General features: G+C 44.6%; 1 protein-coding gene across 2 annotated transcripts in view; it reads left to right on the forward strand.

The window, feature by feature from the left end:
- Nucleotides 1-22,682, forward strand: part of LOC143763352 (RNA exonuclease 1 homolog) — a 210,104-nt gene that overhangs the window by 94,703 nt on the left and 92,719 nt on the right. For both annotated transcript variants that reach the window (XM_077249273.1, XM_077249272.1), the window contains exons 4-5: nt 19,020-19,215; nt 22,026-22,156. In XM_077249273.1, the coding sequence (XP_077105388.1) occupies nt 19,020-19,215; nt 22,026-22,156 (327 nt within the window). The remainder of the gene's footprint in view (nt 1-19,019; nt 19,216-22,025; nt 22,157-22,682) is intronic.

The following is a 22,682-nucleotide window of genomic DNA, read 5'->3' on the forward strand; positions in this document are numbered from 1 at the left end:
AACAGCAGGTGAATTGGTTTTATTTTTTACGCCGTTCTTCATGCGGTATAGGTGACTAGGTGACTTTATTCTTCGGGTCGGTGCGATTACAGCAATACCAGATTTATATTGGGTTTTTGTTTGTCTGCTGTCACACACTAAACACTTTGTATTTCGAAAACTAGTTTTTGCATCACCATATTTTGAGCTATAGTTTTCCATATTTCCGCTGACTGTCACGTGATGGCTTCTTTTTTTTTTTAGCAGGACGAGTTGATGTTTTTATTGGTAGCATTTTTCAGACATGTGACGTTTTTTGATTGCTTTCTACTCCGATTTTTGCGAGACAGAATGAACAAGCAATTCAGGATTCTTTATTTGTTTTGGAGGTGGGGGGTGTCATTCCACATAAGGCAGTTTTAGTCTCTGGGTCAGTGTGATTACAGCGATACCACAGTTATCTTTTTCATGTTTTGTCATGCCGCTTTTTACACAATAAAAACTATTTTACAAAGAGAATTATTATTTTTGCATCACTTTATTCTGACAGCTATAACTTTATTTCCAGGACGTCCCTCCTGATGGCACAATCAGGAGGTTGTCCTTCTTATCCTTGATAGGGACAGGAACACATTAGAGGTTAAAAGGCCCCTTCCTCAACCACGCCTCAGTGTTTTCCTGTCCCTATCAGGGACAGACGCAGAAGAGGACTATCCTACCGGATGGCTCCCAGGCAAAAAAGACCACAATGGGCAATGGAATCCAGTTCAGAGGGGGAGGAGACCTCAAACTACACTACCCTAAATAAGAGGGAAGTGAAGATTTTGTTATTCTCCCAGAGGAAAAGTACCTTTTCTCTTGGGAAGATACTGACACTATCATCAGCTGTCAGAAATACTATGAAGGTGGAGGATACCCACCAGGCCCCTTCCTCAGTACAGGATGAAATGTTCAAGGGTTTAAGGAGCCGTATGAACAAGGTGTTCCCTGTCAATAACCATATTAAGGCCATGATCCTGGAGGAGTGGGAAGACATGGAAAAGAGGTTGACAATTCCAAGAAGTTTCAGATCACATCTACCTTTTGTGTCTGAGGACATACAATTATGGGAAAAGATCCCTAAGGTAGATATCCCTTTAGTGAGGAAGCAAAGAAAACGGCTATCCCCTTTGAAGACTCATCTTGCCTTAAAGATCCTATGGATAGAAAGGCAGAGTGTTTTCTCAAAAAACATGGGAGACCTCTGCAGCCATAATTAATGTTTAATATCTCATCTACCTCTGTGGCAAGGTCCATGAATATATGGATGGAAGAGTTGGAGGCTCAGCTAAGGAAGACGCTCAGGGAGGAGATCTTGGAATCTGCCTTTACCTAAGATGGCAACAGGTTTTATAACTGACGCTTCAGCAGAATCGATTAGATTTGCCGCAAGGGCTCTAGTCAATATGGCTAGGTGAGCAATATGGCTGAAAACTTGGTCAGGGGATTGTCACTCGAAAAATAAATTGTGCTCCATACCTTTTTCTGGCCTTCGAGTGTTTGGTACTGTACTGGACGACATGTTGGAAAGGGCGTTGGATGAAAAAAAGAAGTTTGCGGAAGAGAAAACTTACGTTTCATACTTTCTGAAGCCTTATTCCCATCAGAGACCAGAATACAAATGGAAAGGGAAGACCGGTAGATGGCGCTACCCAAAGGGCAGTAAAGGGTGAAGTTTATTTTCTGGTTCTGCCAATAGTTCACGTAAACAATAATGCATGAAAAGTGGGGGGAAGACTCCAAAACTTTCTTCCAGCATGGGCAAAGGTATCAAGAAACCAGTGGATACTGCAAATGGTTGCAGAGGGTTACAAGTTGCAATTCGTGCAGATACCCCAGGGAAGCTTCCACCTGACAACTATCCAATCTCCCAAGGTCACAAGAAGGCTGCATGCAGACGTAAAGAAATTGGTGGTTTCAGAAGCAGTGGTTCCAGAAGCAGTGGTTCCGGTACCAGTCAGAATGGGGTCTCTGTTACTATTCAGTCCTATTCTCAATAAAGAAACTGGATGGAGACTATCGCACCATAATAAATCTAAAGTAATTTCATAGATGGGTATCATACAAAAATCAAAATGGAGTCTATAAGATCTATGACTCCAATGATCAAGGAGAATATGGTAATGTGCAAAGAAGCGTATTATCACATGCCTATTCATCCTTACAGTCAGCAGTATCTAAGCTGTGCGGTGGTAGAGGTAAAAATTCAACATTACCATTTGGTCTTTCCTCAGCGCCACACTTTCACCAAGCTGGTGGCAGAATTTATGGCCTTTCTCAGAGAGCAGGGAATATTAATTGTCTAGTATCTGGATGACTTCCTGTAGATGGCAGAGTCCCCCCAGCCACTAAGGACCAGTTTAATGTCAACCATCTTAGTGTTTAAACAAATTAGGGTGGATTATAACCTGGGGAAAATCAGATTTGGTGCAAGGAAAGTCTTAGAAGCAATTCTCTTGGACTCTGAACAGCAGATGTCCTTCCTGCCAGAAAGGAAATAGGAGGAACTCGGGAACAAGGTCTTAACCTTCAAAAGGAGATCTCAAGTGTCCATCAGAGAGGCTGAGGATTCTGGCACTGATGACTCCTATTCCAGGGGTCTAGTGGTGTCAATTCAACTCAAGACAATTGCAGCATCAGGTTTTGACAACCTGTAACAGAAGGACAGATGGGCTAGACAAAAAGTTGACTGTCAGCAATAACAAGAAGGTCGTTTAACCTGGTGGATGTCCATGACCAACCTGAAAAGGGAGAAGGTCCCTGTTTATATTGATCATCAGACGCAAGCGGCAGTGGCTGGGGGGGCCCAGGTTCAGGATCAGTGCATACAGGGCACCAGGCAAAGATCATATCCTCCCAAATCATCCAACCTCCGAGAGCTTCAGGCAGTCTGGGAACTGCTAAAGCGATGTGGGCCAAGTCTAAAAAAAAAAACAAAAAAAAAACAAAAAAACACATCAGGATTCTGTCAGACAATATTACTACAGTGGCCTTTCTCAACATCAAGGGGGTCCAAGATACCACCTCTTGCAGACTGTAGCACGGTAGATCTCCCTTTTGGGTAGAGGAAACGGTGCTATCAGTGACCGCAGTACATCTGAAGGAGTCTTAAAATGTGGTAGCAGACTTTCTCAGCTGGGAAACAAGTCAACAGTCAGAATGGGAGCTGAACTGGGAAGAATTCAACCACATAATGTGCCCACGGGGTACCCCCCCCCCCCAGGTGGACCTGTTTGCTACAAGAATTGCAAAAGTGCAGAGAATTTTTCTTAAATCGGGAAGACAGGGTGCTGAGGAAGATACAGTAGGATCAGGCCACGGTGATCATATTACCATTTTGGCCCAGAAGGAGCTGGTTTCCCCTACTAAGAAGGATGGCCATAGAAGATCCCGTCATCCTTGCAGAGAGGCACGATCTTCTGTTTCAGGGGCCAATACACCATCCCAATGTGAAGCTCCTACAGTTGTTTGCCTGGATCCTGAGCGGCAGATCTTGAGGTCTAGAGGTCTCTCAGATTCGGTCATAACAATGACACAAAGGAGTAGGAAAACAGTAACATCGGCGATATATACAAAACTATGGAAAACATTTTGTGCCCAATATCCCGAGGTGAGAATAGTGCTATCTAAGCCTGATACTCCCAAAATCTTAGAATTCCTTCAAGCGGGGTTTGAGAAAGGACTAAGACCACAGCACTCTGAAAGTGCAGATCTCTGCTCCTGAGAGAGTTTATGGACTATCCATTAGCAGGACATCCATGGATAGAACGGTTTGTGAGGGCCACAGGCAGAAAAGGACCCATGGTTGGAGCCTACGCCCTACCTTGGGATTTGAACACGGTCTTAAATGGATTATGCAAATCACCATATGAACCACTTGAAGGTTCACATATAAAATATCTCTCCCTTTTAAAACTGCATTCCTGGTTGCCATAACAGCCAGACAGATTGGGGACATACAGGCATTCTCCATAAAAAGCCCATACCAAAGAATCATAGATGACTGCATTATTCTTAGATTAGACCCTGCGTTCTTGCCAAAAGTAGTGATATCCTTTTAATGAGTCAAGAGGGAGTCTTGCCTTCCTTCTGCCAGGACCATGAAAATAGTCAGGAACGGTCTTTTCATTCCTTAGACATCAGTACATCGACACTTGGAATCCTCAAAGGACTGGCTAATAGATCCTAATCTGTTAATACAGTTTTGGGGGAAAAAATATGAAAAAGATGTCAAAAGAGACGTTGGCACGATGGGTCAGATCAGTCATCAGCCTGACCTACACATCAAAAGGGAGGTCTCCTCTAGTTAATGTCAGATCCCCTTCCACAAGAGCAGTGGCCACATCTTGGGCAGAGCAAGCAGGGGCCTTGGTGGACTAAATCTGCAGTGCTGCAACTTAGACAAATCTAAATACCTTTTGCAGGCACTATAAACTGGATGTTTTATCTGCCCAAAAGATGGTGTTCGGAAGGAAGGTCCTCCAAGCAGTGGTCCTGTTCTGAATGTGTCCTCTGGCATTCTCCGAATGGTGGTGTCAGGAGGAATGTCCTGGAAAGTAGGCATTAGATCTACCAGTAATAGGTTTTCTAGGAGTCCGTCAAGATGGCACCAATTACATTCCCTCCCTTAATTCCTATCGAATATGTGACTGTAACGTATGTAGAAGGAAAACTAAATAAAATAGAGTTGCATCCATTAGGTGGTAAAAGAAAACACCTGATCATTCCTGCTATGCCACTTTGCATTAATTACTAAAAATCACCTGAAGGGTTAATAAACTACCTGACAGAGGTTTTTAATATGTTGAGGGGTGCTGTTTTTAAAATGGTATCCCTTTTGGAGTTTTCCAATATATAGAACCCCCAAAGTGACTTCAAACATGGATATGTCCCTCAAAGAAATACATTTTGTGAATTTCCTTGAAAAATGAAAAATTACTGCTACATTTTTAAACTTCCTAAAATGCTAACAAATTAAAATGTTTTAAAAATGGTGCTGATGTGAGGCAGACATGTGGGAAATGAAATTTATTAATGTTTTTCTGTGGTATGACTATCTGGATTAAAGGGATAATCATTCAAAGTTTGAAAATTGCAATTTTTTTTTTTTACATTTGTCAAATTTCTGATTATTTTTTGTTATAAATTAACACTAAACATATCAATGTAAATTTACCATTATCATAAATTTATAATGTACCGAAAAAACATTCTCAAAACCACTGGGGTTTGTTGAAGCATTCCAGAGTTATCACCTCATAAAGTGACATTGGTCAGAATTTAAAAAATTGGCCCAGTCACTAAGGGGTTAACTCGGCAAGATGGCACAGGTCCAGGCTTGCCAAGACATGGGTTCTTCTTTGAGGCTCTGGCTTTGAAAACAATGCTTCACTTGTTAGTATTAACCCCTTAATTTTCCCCTTTATTCATTTGTTCCTTTTTTAGTTTAATTATTGCTATATTTCACACGCCTTCTGGGGTGTGCTTTGTGGTACTCGCCTTTCTAGAATCTGCTCAGGTTGTCTTACTGGGCAGATTTGGGAGATGTGACTAGATTGGTGGAGAGCAGTTTGATCAGGAAGATTTGTCTTTTATAAAGCGGTCCAGTCAAATGTTTGTCATGTGAAGCAGCAGCTGAAGCGTCCCTCCTAAGATCTAAAATAAGTGTTTTAATATTTGGAAAACAGACCCTACACTCTTTGACAACAGGCTGAATAGATTTGAATTCAAGATTTTTGAATTGACGCGGTTTATGTAGGTTTTTTTTTGCAAATTTAATGTCATACTGAATTTTCGGAAATGTGGTTTTTGAAATTGAGTTTGATTGTGCATAGATAAAATATTAACAGATTCTCTTGTGACATATCTGTTTTAAGAAGCCTGTACTTCTGAGTTGAATGGTGTTTTTCCATTTCTCTATCTTGTTTCTTACCTGAGTAGAAACGTAAAGGCATGCAACACAGAAATTCACTTTTTTTTTTCACAACTTTGAATATTAATTTTAAAAAAATAAAATGTATAGAATTTGTATTCTTATTATTTTGCATCCTCTAACATAGTATTACAAAAAAACATATTCTCAAAAGAATTAAAAATATAGTGGTAATATTCATTGGTTCACTTGACATGGAATGACCCGATTGCAGTTCTTGCTGCTAAGGGTGGCCATCCAGTTATTAGGTTAAGGGGAACCTGTCACCCCCAAAATGGAAGTTGAGCTAAGTCCACCGGCATCAGGGGCTTATCTACAGCATTCTGTAATGCTGTAGATAAGCCCCCGATGTATCCTGAAAGATGAGAAAAAGAGGTTAGATTATACTCACCCAGGTCCCGCTGCGGTCCGGTCTGATGGGCGTTGCGGTCTGTGTCCGGCGCCTCCTAGCTTCATACAATGACGTCCTCTTGTCTTCACGCTGTGGCTGCGGTGCAGGCGTACTTTGTCTGCCCTGTTGAGGGCAGAGCAAAGTACTGCAGTGTGCAGGCGCTGGGCCTCTCTGACCTTTCCCGGCGTTTGCGCACTGCAGTACTTTGCTCTCCCCTCAACAGGGCAGACAAAGTACGCCTGCGCCAGAGCCGCAGTTTGACTACAAGAGGACGTCATTGGAAGAAGATGGGAGGCCCCTGAACGTGACGCCCACCGCTAGAGTTGAGCGACTTTTACTTTTTTAGGATGGAGTCGGGTTTCGCGAAACACGAAACCCAATGCAAGTCAATGGGGAATCAAAGTCTGCAGAGTGGAGGACCGGAAAACGCCTACAGTGCCCATTTTAATGCCAAAAACATCAATTCTTATTACTGAAGCTTGTCAATCCTAATTTACTTTATAATAATAGTTAGGCATTGAAAACTTGGGGTCATTTGGCTAAATTTGTGGGGGGGTAGGGCTGGCTCAAGTTTTTCGTTGGCCCAGGAAACGTGGTGGAATACGTCATGGCAGTGGAACAGGGAGAGGTAAGCATTTAAACTTTGCAAGTGCTGTGATCCTGAGCAAGAAGGGCGGCCCACTCGTTCGCATTGGCACTGGCACAGGGCCCCTCAAAGTACGGCGGTGTATGACAGCGGGGGCGCCTCCCACCGGCGGAGACACTTTTGCGTACTATGAGGGGCCCTGTGCCAGTGATGTTGCCAACGAGTATGCCCCCCCACCTGATGAAGGAACCTGCACTTTCATCTGCACCTTCCTCTTTGTCCCTGTGTAAGGTGGTATAGTATGCGGGAAGGGGAACCTGACTTTCAGTAGGGTCAGATTCCGGCTGTGTAGTTAAAGGGGAATGTAGTGGTCTGGGTCAAAGTACCAGCAGAGTCATCTAGCAGTGGCTGGGCAATGGGCAGGATGACGAGGAAACACAGATATATGCCCAAATAATAAAGTAGGCTAAATGCAGTTCAAAACTGGTAACAGGAGTACACAGGCGGCATAGCTTTGTTCAGCGGAGGACAACTGTAAGGAGTGGCGCAGACAGACTTAGTAGGCCTAAAATAAAAAAGTAGGCTACATGCAGTTCAAAATTGGTTACAGGAGTACACAGGCGGCATAGCTTTGTTCAGCGGAGGACAACTGTAAGGAGTGGCAGACACAGTTAGTAGGCCCAAAAAGTAGGCTAAATGCAGTTCAAAACTGGTAACAGGAGTAAACAGGCGGCAAAGCTTTGTTCAATGGAGGACAGCTGTAATGTGTGGCGCAGACAGACTTAGTAGGCCTAAAATAAAAAAGTAGGCTACATGCAGTTCAAAATTGGTTACAGGAGTACACAGGCGGCATAGGTTTGTTCAGTGGAGGACAACTGTAAGGAGTGGCTGACAGTTAGTAGGCCAAAATAAAGTGATGTAAATGTCTGCCCCAAAAAATGTTCATAAATAAACAGGTGGTATAGCTAGGTACGGAGGTGGGCTCCTCTGCTGAGTAGCAGACAGTGGTAGTTGGCGCAAAGTATTAACTGGTCTAAATGGAGGCCAGGCCCCCTGTATATTTTTGCTATCATCTATCATTTCAACAAATTTGTATTGGCAGTGCCATTGAAGGATTTAACAGCACAGACTAAACAGTGGTGGAGCAGGGAGAGGTAAGTATTGCAAGTGGTAGAGCACTGTTCGACCTGGGGGGGGGGGGGGAACACTCTCGTGGGCGGCGGTACTGGCACCGGGCCCCTCATATTACGACGGTGTGTCTGATGTTGGTTGTGCATCACCACCGTCAGAGACACTTCATTGTACTATGAGGGACCCTGTGCCAGTGCCGTCGCCCAAGAGTGGGCACACCCACCTGTCCAGGCAAACGGCACTCGCACGGGTGCTTGCGCTAGGTGGTGACCACGGCCCTGTGGGGGCAGTCAGCCCATTTAGGGAGATAAAAAAATGGCCTATGGTGGACATTCAGCAGCTGCAAATGGAGGAATTGGGTCAGTCAGTCAGAGGAGGCCAAAAGCAAGACATTTTCCAGGCAAGCTACGTGTCAGCAGGGGAAGGTGGGGCAAAATAATTTGAAATCCATGATTGGTTCATTTTAATGAAGGTTAGATCATCAACATTTTGGGTAGCCAGAGGAGTCCTTTTTTCGGTCAGTATTGAACCAGCAGCACTGAAGACTTTCTGATAGCACACTAGCAGCAGGGCAAGCGAGCTCCTGTAATGCATATTCTGCCAATTCAGGCCAGGTGTCTATTTTAGATGCCCAGTAATCAAAGGGGAATGACCTGTGAGGGAGAACATCGATAAAGGAGGAAAAATAGTTAGTAACCATACTGGACAAATGCAGTCTCCTGTCACTTTGAATCGTGCAGCAGTACCTGTCGTGTCTGCGGTCATTGCGAAATCACTCCACAACCTGGTCATAAAACCCCTGTGTCCAACGCCACTTCTGAATTGTGCACCCCTAACACCTCTGCCATGTTGCCCCCTACAGCTCATGTGAGAGCCATCACCGCCGCTGTGTGCTGGCAATGCCTGAACCAAACGGTCTACAAGAGTTGCTTGTTTGGTAGCCAATATTTGGTCAAGGTTCTCATGTGGCATGATATTTTGTAATTTTCCTTTATATCGTGGATCCAGGAGGCAGGCCAACCAGTAATCGTCATCGGTCATCATTTTGATAATGCGGGGGTCCCTTTTTAGGATACGCAAGGCATACTCAGCCATGTGGGCCAATGTTCCAGGTGTCAATTCACTGCTTGTGGTTTGAGGAGCACTTTCTTGCAAATCAACATCACTTGTGTCCCGCAAAAACCCTGTACCTGACCTTGCAACGCCACCAGTTTCTAATGCCCCCTGAGAAGCATCCTCCTCCCATAAATATTCATCCCCATCATCCTCCTCCTCCTCTTCGTCCACCACCTCATCCAGGAGAGTTCCCTGAGCAGGCAATGGCTGACTGTCATCAAGGCTTCCCTCCTCAGCTGCAGACGCCTGCTCTTTAATGTGTGTCAAATTTTGCATCAGCAGACGCATTAGTGGGATGCTCATGCTTATGATGGCGTTGTCTGCACTTACCAGCCGTGTGCATTCCTCAAAACACTGAAGGACTTGACAGAGGTCTTGTAGCTTCGACCACTGCACACCTGACAACTCCATGTCTGCCATCCAGCTGCCTGCCCGTGTATGTGTATCCTCCCACAAATACAATACAGCACGCCTCTGTTCGCACAGCCTCTGAAGCATGTGCAGTGTGGAGTTCCACCTTGTTGCAACATTGATTATTAGGCGGTGCTGGGGAAGCCTCAGCAATCGCTGATGGTTCAGCATATGGCTGGAGTGTACGGGTGACCGGCAGATGTGCGAGCAAAGTCTTTTCACCTTCAGGAGCAGGGCTGGTAACCCCGGATAATTTTTCAGGAAGCACTGCACCACCAGGTTCAAGGTGTGAGCCAGGCAAGGTATGTGTTTCAGTTCTGAAAGGGCTATGGCAGCCATAAAATTCCTTCTGTTATCACTGACTGCCTTGCCTGCCTCAAGATGTACACTGCCCAGTCATGACTGAGTTTCTTGCTGCAAGTACTTGGACAGAACTTCCGCGGTGTCTGTTGTCGCCCAAACACTTCATTTCCAACACAGCCTGCTGACGCTTACCACTAGCTGTTCGATAATAGGACACCTTGTGTGCAACACTGGCAGCTGCGGATGGAGTGGTCCTGCGACTGCCCTCTGTGGACGAGCTCTCGCTTCTGGAGGAGGAGGAGTGAACGCCTACAGCCAACTGTTTCCTAGACCGTGGGCTAGGCAGAACTGTCCCACTATGGCTGTCCCCTGTGGACCCTGCATCCACCACATTAACCCAGTGCGCCGTGATGGACACGTAACGTCCCTGGCCATGCCTACTGGTCCATGCATCTGTTGTGAGGTGCACCTTTCTACTGACTGATTGCCTCAGTGCATGGACAATGCGGTCTTTGACATGCTGGTGGAGGGCTGGGATGGCTTTTCTCGCAAAGAAGTGCTGACTGGGTAGGTCATAGCGTGGTACTGCGTAGGCCATCAGGGCTTTGAAAGCTTCGCTTTCAACCAACCGGTAGGGCATCATCTCTAACGAGATTAGTCTAGCAATGTGGGCGTTCAAACCCTGTGTATGCGGATGAGAGGATGAGTACTTTCTTTTCCTAATGAGAGTCTCTTGTAGGGTGAGCTGGACTGGAGAGGTGCATATGGTGGAACTAGCGGTGGTGGTGGTGGACATGGCCGATTGAGAGAGGGTTGGTGATGGTATTCTTGATGTTGACCTACATACAGTGTTTCCTACCAAAAACCTTGTGATTCCCTGACTGCTTTGGCTGTTGTGAATGCCGTTCTTGGGCTCCATCCTGTGGTTGCGAATGGTATTTTTGGAAGTTCTGCTCTTGGGCTCCCTCTGGTGGTTTCAAGTGGAACTTAGCAGCTGCTTTCACTAATCGGTTCCCTGGCCTTGTTATTTAACTGGGCTTTTGGCTGTAGTTGATGCCAGCTGTCAATGTTTCTTCCTGTGGATTCAGTCCTTTCCTGGAAGTTCTCTGTTGGCCAGTCCATTTCAGCTTAAGATAAGTTCTGCTAGTTTTTGGGTGTTTCCCTGCTTTTGACCTTCTGTTCAGTTTAAGTTATGTCTCTTTTGTCCAGCTTGTCATTATGAAATATTCCGGCTAGTTGGAAGCTCTGGGGTTGCAGATTTGTCCCTCCACACCGTGAGTCGGTGTGGAGGTTATTTTTGTAAACTCTGCGTGGACATTTAGTTTTTATACTGACCGCACAGTAGCCTTTTCTATCTCTGTCTATTTAGATAGTATTGGCCTCCTTTGCTAAAATCTAGTTTCATTTCTGAGTTTGTCATTTCCCTCTTCACTCACCGTCAATATTTGTGGGGGGCTATCCTTCCTTTGGGGGTTTCTCTGAGGCGAGAGAGTTTTCCGTTTCCATCTTTAGGGGCTAGTTCTTAGGCTGTGAAGAGGCGTCTAGGCAGAGATAGGAACGCTCCACGGCTATTTCTAGTGTTGGTGTTAGGAGTAGGGATTGCGGTCAGTAAAGCTACCACCTCCTCAGAGCTTGTACATTATTTGTTTTACCCACCAGGTCATTTCAGTGCTGCTCCGTAATCACTAGGTCATATCAGTGATTTCTGTCTGTGGAGCTGCCACCTCCTCTGAGCTTGTCCATGATTGGTTTTACCCACCAGGTCATCTCAGTACCGCTCCGTAACCACCAGGTCATAACAGTACAGCTGGCCCACAATGTGTTAAATGCATCTCAAAAGAGGGAAGAGAAAGTTCTGAGTCATTTTTTTCTTGTTACTTGTTTCGTCTTTTTTTTTTTCCCCTTGATTTTTGGATGGTGCAGGAGCTTGGTGCTGATATGGATGTTCAGGGTCTGTCTGCACGTGTTGATCATCTCGCTGCAAGGTACAGAGTATCCAAGATTATGTTGTTCAAACTCCTGTTTCTGAGCCTAGAATTCCTATCCCTGATTTGTTTTCTAATCTGATCTAGGTTTCTGAACTTTAAAAATAATGGCAGATTGTTTTTTTGCTCTGAGACCCTGTTCCTCTGGTGACCCCATTCAGCAGGTGAAGATTGTTATTTCTCTGCTGCGTGGCGACCCGCAGGATTGGGCATTCTCCCTTGAGCCAGGAAATCCTGCATTGCTCAATGTAGATTCATTTTTTTCAAGCACTTGGATTGCTTTATGACGAACCCAATTCTGTGGATCAGGCAGAAAAAATTTTGCTGGCTCTGTGTCAGGGTCAGGAAGCGAACTATGAAGGTTGCTAGGTCAGTTACCATCAGTACTGTACAGCCTAAATTTCTCTTGTCTGTTACCCTGATTTGCTCATTGTCGTCCTTTTCAGTAATGGCATTTGTGGACTCTGGCGCTGCCCTGAACTTAATGGACCTAGAATTTGCCAAGCGCTGTGGTTTTTCCTTGGAGCCTTTGCAGAATCCTATTCCCTTGAGGGGGATTGATGCTACGCCATTGGCCAAGAATAAACCTCAGTACTGGACACAGTTAGTCATGAACATGGCTCCAGCACATCAGGAAAATATTCCCTTTTTGGTGTTGCATAATTTGCATGATGTGGTTGTGCTGGGGTTTCCATGGTTACAGGTACATAATCCAATGCTGGATTGGAAATCTATGTCTGTGTCTAGTTGGGGTTGTCAGGGGATACATAGTGACATTCCTCTGATGTCAATTTCCTCGTCTCCTTCTGAAGTTTCTGAGTTTTTGTCGGATTTCCAGGATATATTTGAGGAGCCTAAATCCAGTCCTCTGCCTCCTCATAGGGACTGTGATTGCGCCATTAATTTGATTTCTGGCTGTAAGTTCCCTAAGGGTCGACTTTTCAATCTGTCTGTGCTAGAGCTTGCCGCTATGCGGACTTATGTAAAGGAGTCCTTGGAGAAGGGGCATATTCGCCCGTCTTCATCACTGTTGGGAGCGGGGTTCTTTTTTGTTGCCAAGAAGGATGGCTCCTTGAGGCCCTGCATAGATTATCGCCTTCTCAATAAGATCACGGTCAAATTCCAGTACCCTTTGCCTTTGCTCTCTGATTTGTTTGCTCGGATTAAAGGGGCTAGCTGGTTTACCAAGATTGACCTTCGAGGGGCGTATAATCTGGTCCGCATCAAACAGGGTGATGAATGGAAAACAGCATTTAATACGCCCGAAGGCCATTTTGAATATCTTGTGATGCCTTTCGGGCTCTCTAATGCTCCATCTGTGTTTCAGTCCTTTATGCATGATATTTTCCGGGAGTATCTGGATAAATTTATGATTCTATATATTTGGATGATATTTTGGTTTTTTCCGATGATTGGGAGTCTCATGTGAAGCAGGTCAGGATGGTATTCCAGATTCTTCGTGCTAATACACTGTTTGTGAAGGGGTCTAAGTGCCTTTTCGGAGTTCAGAAGGTTTCTTTTCTGGGGTTCATTTTTTCTCCCTCGGCTATTGAAATGGACCCTGTTAAGGTCCAGGCTATTTATGATTGGACTCAACCCACATCTGTGAAGAGCCTTCAGAAATTTTTGGGCTTTGCTAATTTTTATCGCCGCTTCATTGCTAATTTTTCTACTGTGGTTAAATCTCTGACCGATTTGACCAGGAAAGGTGCAGATGTGGTGAATTGGTCCTCTGCGGCTGTGGAGGCCTTTCAGGAGCTTAAGTGTCGTTTTACTTCTGCCCCTGTGTTGCGTCAGCCAGATGTTTCTCTCCCTTTTCAGGTTGAGGTTGACGCTTCTGAGATTGGGGCAGGAGCTGTTCTGTCTCAGAGAAGTTCTGATGGCTCTGTGATGAAGCCGTGTGCTTTCTTCTCCAGAAAGTTTTCGCCTGCTGAGCGTAATTATGATGTCGGCAATCGGGAGTTGTTGGCTATGAAGTGGGCATTCGAGGAGTGGCGACATTGGCTTGAGGGAGCCAAGCATCGTGTTGTGGTCTTGACCGATCATAAGAATCTGATCTATCTTGAGTCGGCCAAGCGGTTGAATCCTAGACAGGCTCGGTGGTCTTTGTTTTTCTCCCGTTTTGATTTTGTGGTCTCGTATCTTCCGGGATCTAAGAATGTGAAGGCTGATGCCCTGTCTAGGAGTTTTTTGCCTGATTCTCCTGGAGTCCGTGAGCCGACTGGTATTCTCAAGGAGGGGGTGATTCTTTCTGCTATCTCCCCTGATTTGCGGCGGGTGCTTCAGAAGTTTCAGGCTGATAGACCCGACCGCTGTCCTGTGGGGAAATTGTTTGTTCCTGATGGATGGACTAGTAAGGTGATTTCTGAGATTCATTGTTCGGTGTTGGCTGGTCATCCTGGGATCTTTGGTACCAGAGATTTGGTTGCCAGGTCCTTTTGGTGGCCTTCTTTGTCACGGGATGTGCGTTCCTTCGTGCAGTCCTGTGGGATCTGTGCCCAGGCTAAGCCCTGCTGTTCTCGTGCTAGTGGGTTGCTTTTGCCTATCCCTGAGAGGCCTTGGACGCATATTTCCATGGATTTTATTTCTGATCTTCCTGTTTCTCAGAAGATGTCTGTCATCTGGGTGGTTTGTGACCGGTTTTCTAAAATGGTCCATTTGGTACCTTTGCCTAAGTTGCCTTCCTCCTCTCATTATGTTCCTTTGTTTTTCCAGCATGTGGTTCGTTTGCATGGTATTCCGGAGAATATTGTCTGACAGAGGTACCCAGTTTGCTTCTAGGTTTTGGCGGTCCTTTTGTGCTAGAATGGGCATTAATTTGTCTTTTTCTTCGGCGTTTCACCCTCAGACAAATGGACAGACGGAGCGAACCAATCAGACCTTGGAAACCTATGTGAGATGCTTTGTGTCGGCTGATCGGGATGATTGGGTTTGGCCCTTCCAGCTTCGTTTTCCATTCATAATGTGTTCCATAGATCTTTGTTGCGGAGATATGTGGTGCCCATGGTTCCCTCCGTTGACCCTCCTGCTCCGGTGTTGGTTGAGGGGGAGCTGGAATATGTGGTGGAGAAGATTTTGGATTCTCGTCTTTCAAGGCGGAAACTTCAGTATCTGGTCAAGTGGAAGGGTTATGGCCCGGAGGATAACTCTTGGGTTTTTGCCTCCGATGTCCATGCTGCCGATTTGGTACGTGCTTTTCATTTGGCTCGTCCCGATCGGCCTGGGGGCTCTGGTGAGGGTTCGGTGACCCCTCCTCAAGGGGGGGTACTGTTGTGAATTCCGTTCTTGGGCTCCATCCTGTGGTTGCGAATAGTATTTTTGGGAGTTCTGCTCTTGGGCTCCCTCTGGTGATTTCAAGTGGAACTTAGCAGCTGCTTTCACTAATCGGTTCCCTGGCCTTGTTATTTAACTGGGCTTTTGGCTGTAGTTGATGCCAGCTGTCAATGTTTCTTCCTGTGGATTCAGTCCTTTCCTGGAAGTTCTCTGTTGGCCAGTCCATTTCAGCTTAAGATAAGTTCTGCTAGTTTTTGGGTGTTTCCCTGATTTTGACCTTCTGTTCAGTTTAAGTTATGTCTCTTTTGTCCAGCTTGTCATTATGAAATATTCCGGCTAGTTGGAAGCTCTGGGGTTGCAGATTTGCCCCTCCACACCGTGAGTCGGTGTGGAGGTTATTTTTGTAAACTCTGCGTGGACATTTAGTTTTTATACTGACCGCACAGTAGCCTTTTCTATCTCTGTCTATTTAGATAGTATTGGCCTCCTTTGCTAAAATCTAGTTTCATTTCTGAGTTTGTCATTTCCCTCTTCACTCACCGTCAATATTTGTGGGGGGCTATCCTTCCTTTGGGGGTTTCTCTGAGGCGAGAGAGTTTTCCGTTTCCATCTTTAGGGGCTAGTTCTTAGGCTGTGAAGAGGCGTCTAGGCAGAGATAGGAACGCTCCACGGCTATTTCTAGTGTTGGTGTTAGGAGTAGGGATTGCGGTCAGTAAAGCTACCACCTCCTCAGAGCTTGTACATTATTTGTTTTACCCACCAGGTCATTTCAGTGCTGCTCCGTAATCACTAGGTCATATCAGTGATTTCTGTCTGTGGAGCTGCCACCTCCTCTGAGCTTGTCCATGATTGGTTTTACCCACCAGGTCATCTCAGTACCGCTCCGTAACCACCAGGTCATAACATTTGGCCTTGCGACGATACCTCCACATTTGCTGCTGGTGGTGTTCTAGCTGGTGGGCTTACAGTGAGGGAAGCAATGTAGCATTGCTGACTAAAAAAGAGGATAATGTCCAGCTTCACCGAGTCCGTAAAAGAGTTTTCTTTATTCACAAACTTTAAACATGGAGGATACAGACTTCAGCACAAACCATATGGGTAAGAATCTCAACTCGTTTCTGGAGACTAAGCTCCCTTAATCATGACCATGATCATGATTAAGGGAGCTTAGTCTCCAGAAACGCGTCGAGATTCTTACCCATATGGTTCGTGCTGAAGTCTGTATCCTCCATGTTTAAAGTTTGTGAATAAAGAAAACTCTTTTTTACGGACTCGGTGAAGCTGGACATTATCTTCTTTTTTGGACTTTATACGCCTGGACACAGCGGGTCCGTGCTCCCGAGGTTTGGTTCTTGCATCACGGGTGAGCTGGTTTATATTCCTTCTTTCTGAGCATTGCTGACTACCTTCATTCTGAGCAGGTGCACCAACGGTATGGGACGTTTGGTAGTTAGTCCAGGCTTGCAAGTGCATGCTGGTTAAATGTCTACGCATGCATGTTGTATTTAAATTTAGGGGATTCTTCCCTCTGCTAAAGGTCTTTGAGCATTTCTTACAGATAACTTTGCACTGATCATTCGGATCTTAGTTAAAAAATTGCCACACTCCACTCTTCCTACTATGCAATACCTCTTTTCAGGCATTGCACGCTGTGCTACTTTCACCGGATGGCCACGCTGTCCTAAAACTGTTTTTTTGTTGACAAACTTTTTTGTCCTGAGACAGGCCTGCCAGATGAAAGCTGTTGTGATGTTGATGGCTGCTGCGGATCATCCTCCTCCGCTTCTGAGCTACGGTCAGCGGCACCCTCTTCCCCCAATGGCTGCCAATCTGGGTCAACAACTGGGTCATCTATCACCTCCTCTTCAATGTCATGTGCACCTTTCTCTGTGACACCGTGTAAGGTGCTATAGCATTCGGGACGGGGCACCATAGTCTCATCGGGGTCAATTTCTGGCTGAGTACACTGCGAGGGCAATGTAGTGATCTGAGTCAATGGAACAGCATAATAATCTAGCTGTGGCTGTGCATCAGTGCACTCCATGTCCGATTCATCTTGTAATGGGCTGTTAACAATTTCCCTTTCTAACCCAGGCACGGTATGTGTTAAGAGCTCCATGGAGTAAACTGTAGTGTCGCCTGCCGCATCCTTCACTTTAGGTTTGGGTGAAGGACACAAGGAAGCGACTTGTTCCTGACCGGGAGCATCCACTGACGACTCGCTGCTTTTATATTTCGAACTGTCGGAAGAGGAGGCGAAAGAGCTAGAGGCTGAGTCAGCAAGGAAAGCCAAAACTTTTTCCTGCTCCTCCGGCTTTAAAAGCGGTTTTCCTACTCCCTGATAAGGGAGCCTTCGAGGCCTTGTGTAGGCGGACGATGACGCTGGCTCAACACCTCCAGCCTTAGCTGCTATTTTGCTTTTCCCACTACCACCAGATGCTCCACCACCATCAGTACCAGCTGGCAACGACCGCCCACGGCCTGTTCCACCAGACTTCCTCATTTTTGGAAAAATCTAACCAAAATAACCGTTATATGGTACTGTAAAACAAGGTAGAAGGTGTATATAAACTTGTTGAGAATTTAATTCTCCCTTTTTTGGGGGGAGACTGAACCCAAACTTAGGCCCAGTGTATTTTACAACACAATGTAAGTGGCAGAACGTGGCTGGCTGATATACGACAAACTAACAGAACTGACATATATCCACTTTGTGACACTTTGAATCTCCCTTTTTTGGGGGGGAGACAGCACCACAACTCAGGCACAGTGTGTAACACAACACAATGTAAGTGGCTGGAAGATATCTGAAAAAAATCCAAGGACTGTAGTACAATTTCAATCTCCCTACAATGATCTCAGGACAAGTATGGCAGCAACAAAAAAACAAAAAGGACTGCTGCACATAAGTGTGGACAAATAAACAAGATAACTGCAGAAAGGAGCAACAGGATTTTTGCTTTTAAAAAAGCAGTTGGTTTGCACAGCAGCATGCAAACAGCAATGCAGCTATCAGGGAGCCTTATAAGGCAGCCTAATAAGCTACAGAGCTGATGCACAAAGATATAGCCTCCACTGTCCCTGCAAAACAAAGGTGGTGTTGGACAGTGGAAATCCCTACAGCACAAGTGGTTTGGGGGTTAATCTTCCCTCCCTAACTACAGCCCTTATTCTGACGAAGCTGCAGCAACCTCTCCCTATGCTAAGATCGGCAGAAGTAAGATGGCGGTCAGCGTGCACGCCCTTTATAGCCCCTGTGACGCCGCAGAAAGCAAGCCAATCACTGTCATGCCCTTCTCTAAGATGGTGGGGACCGAGACCAATGTCATCACGCTGCCCATACTCTGCGTCCTTTCATTGGCTGAGAAATGGCGCTGAACACGTCATACGAAACGCGACTTTGGCGCGAAGATCGCAGACGGCATGGCCGATCCCACACTGGGATCGGGTCGGGTTTCATGAGACCCGACTTTGCCGAAAGTCGGCGATTTTTTAATTTGTCCGATCCGTTTCGCTCAACCCTACCCACCGTAGCTGGACCGCCCCTGGGTGAGTATAATATAACCTCTTTTTCTCATCTTTCAGGATACATCAGGGGCTTATCTACAGCATTACAGAATGCTGTAGATAAGCCCCTGATGCTGGTGGGCTTAGCTCAACTTCCATTTTGGGGGTGACCGGTTCCCTTTAAGGGCAATCACTTTTTCACATAGGGCCCTGTAGGTTTGGATTTTTTTCCTTTCATAAGGATCTTCATTTAAAAACTGTATTTTCATTCCTCCCCAATGAACAAGATGAGAGATTTTCCATTAGGTAAAAATCTATATTGTATCATAAGCCTATTCTACAAATCCAGTTGCTTTGCTTTTCTAGGTTAAGACAAGTGGCACTATACTTGTACCTTTTAGAGGTGCTACCACACAACAGATGCCTCATCCAAGGATAGTACATGTACAACAGCAAGCTTTACAGATAACATCTGCTATAAAAAATGGACAAGCTCTTGTCTCCTCGCAGAAAAGAATTTCCAGTTGCTTAACCCCAACTCATCATAATCTTAGTCAGATTGGTAAGAAACTTTATTTCATATTTATTTTAAGTTTTCAATAAACCGGCTTATGTTTTCTTTTTCTATTTCTAGCAGTAATCTCCTGGTACCACCCTTCATTTTTGGCTATAGTCCTCCTTGAGTTTTATCTTTCAATGAGGATTTGTCAAATCTAATACAAATTCCTATCTTTAATTAAATGAATCCTAGACTGAATGAGGCTGACTGGTCGGCTGGATTGCCAAAGTTTTTTTTTTATATTGAGAAGGACAACTCTCAAAAAGGGTGTTTAAAGCCATTCTGATATGTATTTTCAAAGTACGTACATGAGTCTTATTGGTGTAGTGTATGCAGTTTGAATTGTGAAATCTGGTGATGGATCTATATACCTATTTATAGATGCCACTAATAGGAGCATATTAAACCTTTCAGGGCTCTGGAAGTTTTCATTTCGTGACTTAAGTGTGGTTTTTTTTTTGTTTTGTTTTTTGTGGGGGGGGGGGTTTGTTTGTTTGTTTGTTTTTTTTCTCTTTCTGCCAATTCTTTGTTTTTGACAGTACATTGTGTTGTGCAATGAAATGAATGGTGACACTGAACCTACATCTCTTACCACAAAAAGGTGCTGCAAAATTGAAGATTAAGGGAAAAAAATGTTAAAGACTAAGTGCTGTAACAGAGATGTCAATTATGACTTGTGGTTTTTACTTTTTGTTTACTTCAGGAGAGGAGCGTTGGGGTGTTGGCATCTAACCTGCAATTTAAATTTTATATTTTGAGCAGCCTTTTTGGACACCATGGTACTAGGTGTTTGTTTTTTTTTGTTTTTTTATTTCTAAATCTTTAAGGGAAATAAGACATGGAAGGGAGTTGATTTTTATTGTATTGCAGTATATAGCAAAATTGCCATTCTGCTATGGTGCTCAGCCTGATGCGGAGGTTCACAAGAGTACAGAGATGTCAGTTATGAAAGCTGCCACAATAACCCATTGATTTTCCAAAATCTCATTATGGGCAGCTGATGACGTCGTTTATTTGCCGTTTTCAGGAATTGACAGCACCGTTTAAAAGGTTAAACTGCAGTGACCAATGTGTGTGCTCTGCTTGCTGCTGTTGCAGTATGTAGAAGGCTCTGCTCCTGAGCTGGCTTCATACTTTCCATAGCAGTCTATGACCAAAATGTATGTTACAGGTCATTAAAGGGAATCTGTCACCAGATTTTTGTATTATGCAGATTTCAGATTAGATAGCACGCAATGTCCATTGGCTCCTTGCTGTAGTTTTAACAGCACAAGGTTATCACTTAGAGGAGCAGTAATCCTGCTGCCATGTAGTCATTTCTTCTTGAACGCTGCAATTAGTGGTGTGAGCAGGGTTATACAGAGCTCAGCATTCAGAGTACTGCTTTATCTTCAGCAGGTAAAAGACTTTAATAAAACTTCAGCAAGCATCCCAGTAAGTGACACATTGCTGGAATCTGGGTACTTGCTGCTCTGAAATGGGGTAGCAAAAACCTGCTGACAGATTCCCTTTAAGGAGTTAATAGCTGTCTGGATTAGTCTATTATAGTATAATTCAGTTATACAGACATGACTTCTGTTTGGATGACTTTTATTACAGGTGCAGCGTTCGGTACTGATCATATGAGGTAGTAATTCAGGCCCAAGCCTTTTATTCGATGGTGAGATTCTGCTACCAGAAGTGTGACGGCTGCACTCTGAAAACACAAACACTAGGCTGTGCATTCCTCCTTCATACAGACTACCCATTTTGCTATATGCAGACTATGCACGGGTGAACTGGGAGAGGGGTAATGTGTATGGCTAGCTTAAAGTGAACCTGTCAGCAGGATTGTGCTCAGCAAACTACAGACACTGTTAAGTGGGCTGTTACATTGGTTAACATAATACCTTGGTTGATTAAATCTGTCTTGTGGTTCTTTTGTAGTTTTCTGGCAGGCGCCATTTTAATGAAGATTATCCCAACTCTCCCACAATACTATAGGACTAAAGAATAAATGCATATTAAGCATTATATTGTCAACAGTGTATGTAGTTTAATGAACACAATCCTACTGACAGGTTCACTTTAACTAGTCTCAGAATTTATCTGGTAGTTATTAGTTTAGTGAGAATATGGTTACACATATAGGTTCTCCAAGAATGTAATAAAATTCCCCATGACAACATTTAAATGGTCGCCCAATCTAGCCACTTTAGGAAAGGCTGCAGTCTGAAGATACATGACTCCTGACCTCTAATGATTTTTAGCCTTAAAAAAAGGTTTGAGCCTGAAATTAGTACGTTTGATGGCTTTCTTTCACTGTTAGTCCTTTTTAATTTAACATTTTATGACCCATCGATCATACATTGGTGACCTATCCTTGGGATTGAAGTGAGACACCCTGCAACCCGGCTGATTACCAATTCTAGGTGCTCAGCTATGGAGCTGCTTAGTCTGGTAATTGCCAAGGCTGGGTACTGGACATTTGCCCCCTATTCAAATTAATAGGGGGCAGAAGGGCAGTACCCGGCCATGGCTATTATGGGTAGATGCTCCGTAACTGAACAGGTCTGTCCACCGCCGACACCTAGAACAGCTGATTAGCGGGGCTGCAGGGTGGGTGTCTCATCCCCCATCAATCAGACATTGATGACCAAGGATAAGTCATCAATGATGGTCGTGGACAACCGTTTAAAGAGATGTGCCTTTTCCACCCCCAATTTTCCCCCCAAAATAACTGGAGGAAGTAAAGCCACGTTTTACCTTTTGCTGTCTAGAGAAGATTTACAGTATTTTTATTTTTTTTTAATCTAATTCTTATATGTTGGCAGTTTGTCTTAATGTAGTGGAAGTTCAACCAGTTTTACCAGCTAGAAGTCAACTAAGTGGATTAGTTCAAGGAAGTACATGTATCAAATCTATCATGCCACAGAAAAGAACCATTCCAACAACAGCTTTAAAGGTAATGCTTCCTATATAAACAGTTTCAGGTAAATGTGTGTAAGATCTTATGCTTAAAGGGAACCTGTCGCCTCCAAGCAATCAGTCAGCCCCTCCGTGCGCAAACGACGCATGCCAGAAAAAGGAAAGCGCAGCGCAGGCGCCGGGTGCATGAATGAAGACAGAGGAGGCGGCGCATGGAGGGGCTGACTGATGGCTGGGAGGCGGTTGTGTCCGGGGGAAATGACATGCCCCCCGGACAGACTAAAGGTATGGCGCGAAAATGATAAAAATTTATATTGCAGCGTTAGAAAGGAGCACAAAAAGAAGAGCCACCTTGACAGAATGCAGCCTTAGTGCTGCACAAGGTGGCTTTTACTTAAAAAATGCCAGGGGGGGTGACCAAATATCCAAAAAATACTAAATAGCCTGCATAACAGGTCTTAAAAAAAAAAATAAATAAATGAAATAATAAAATAAAAAAAGTTGTGCATTTTGATTTAGATAACAATGTAATCTGAAAGTGAAATTACCGGTTGTCATTCCTG

Source organism: Ranitomeya variabilis, chromosome 1 (assembly GCF_051348905.1).
Source record: "Ranitomeya variabilis isolate aRanVar5 chromosome 1, aRanVar5.hap1, whole genome shotgun sequence".
Lineage (NCBI taxonomy): Eukaryota > Metazoa > Chordata > Amphibia > Anura > Dendrobatidae > Ranitomeya > Ranitomeya variabilis.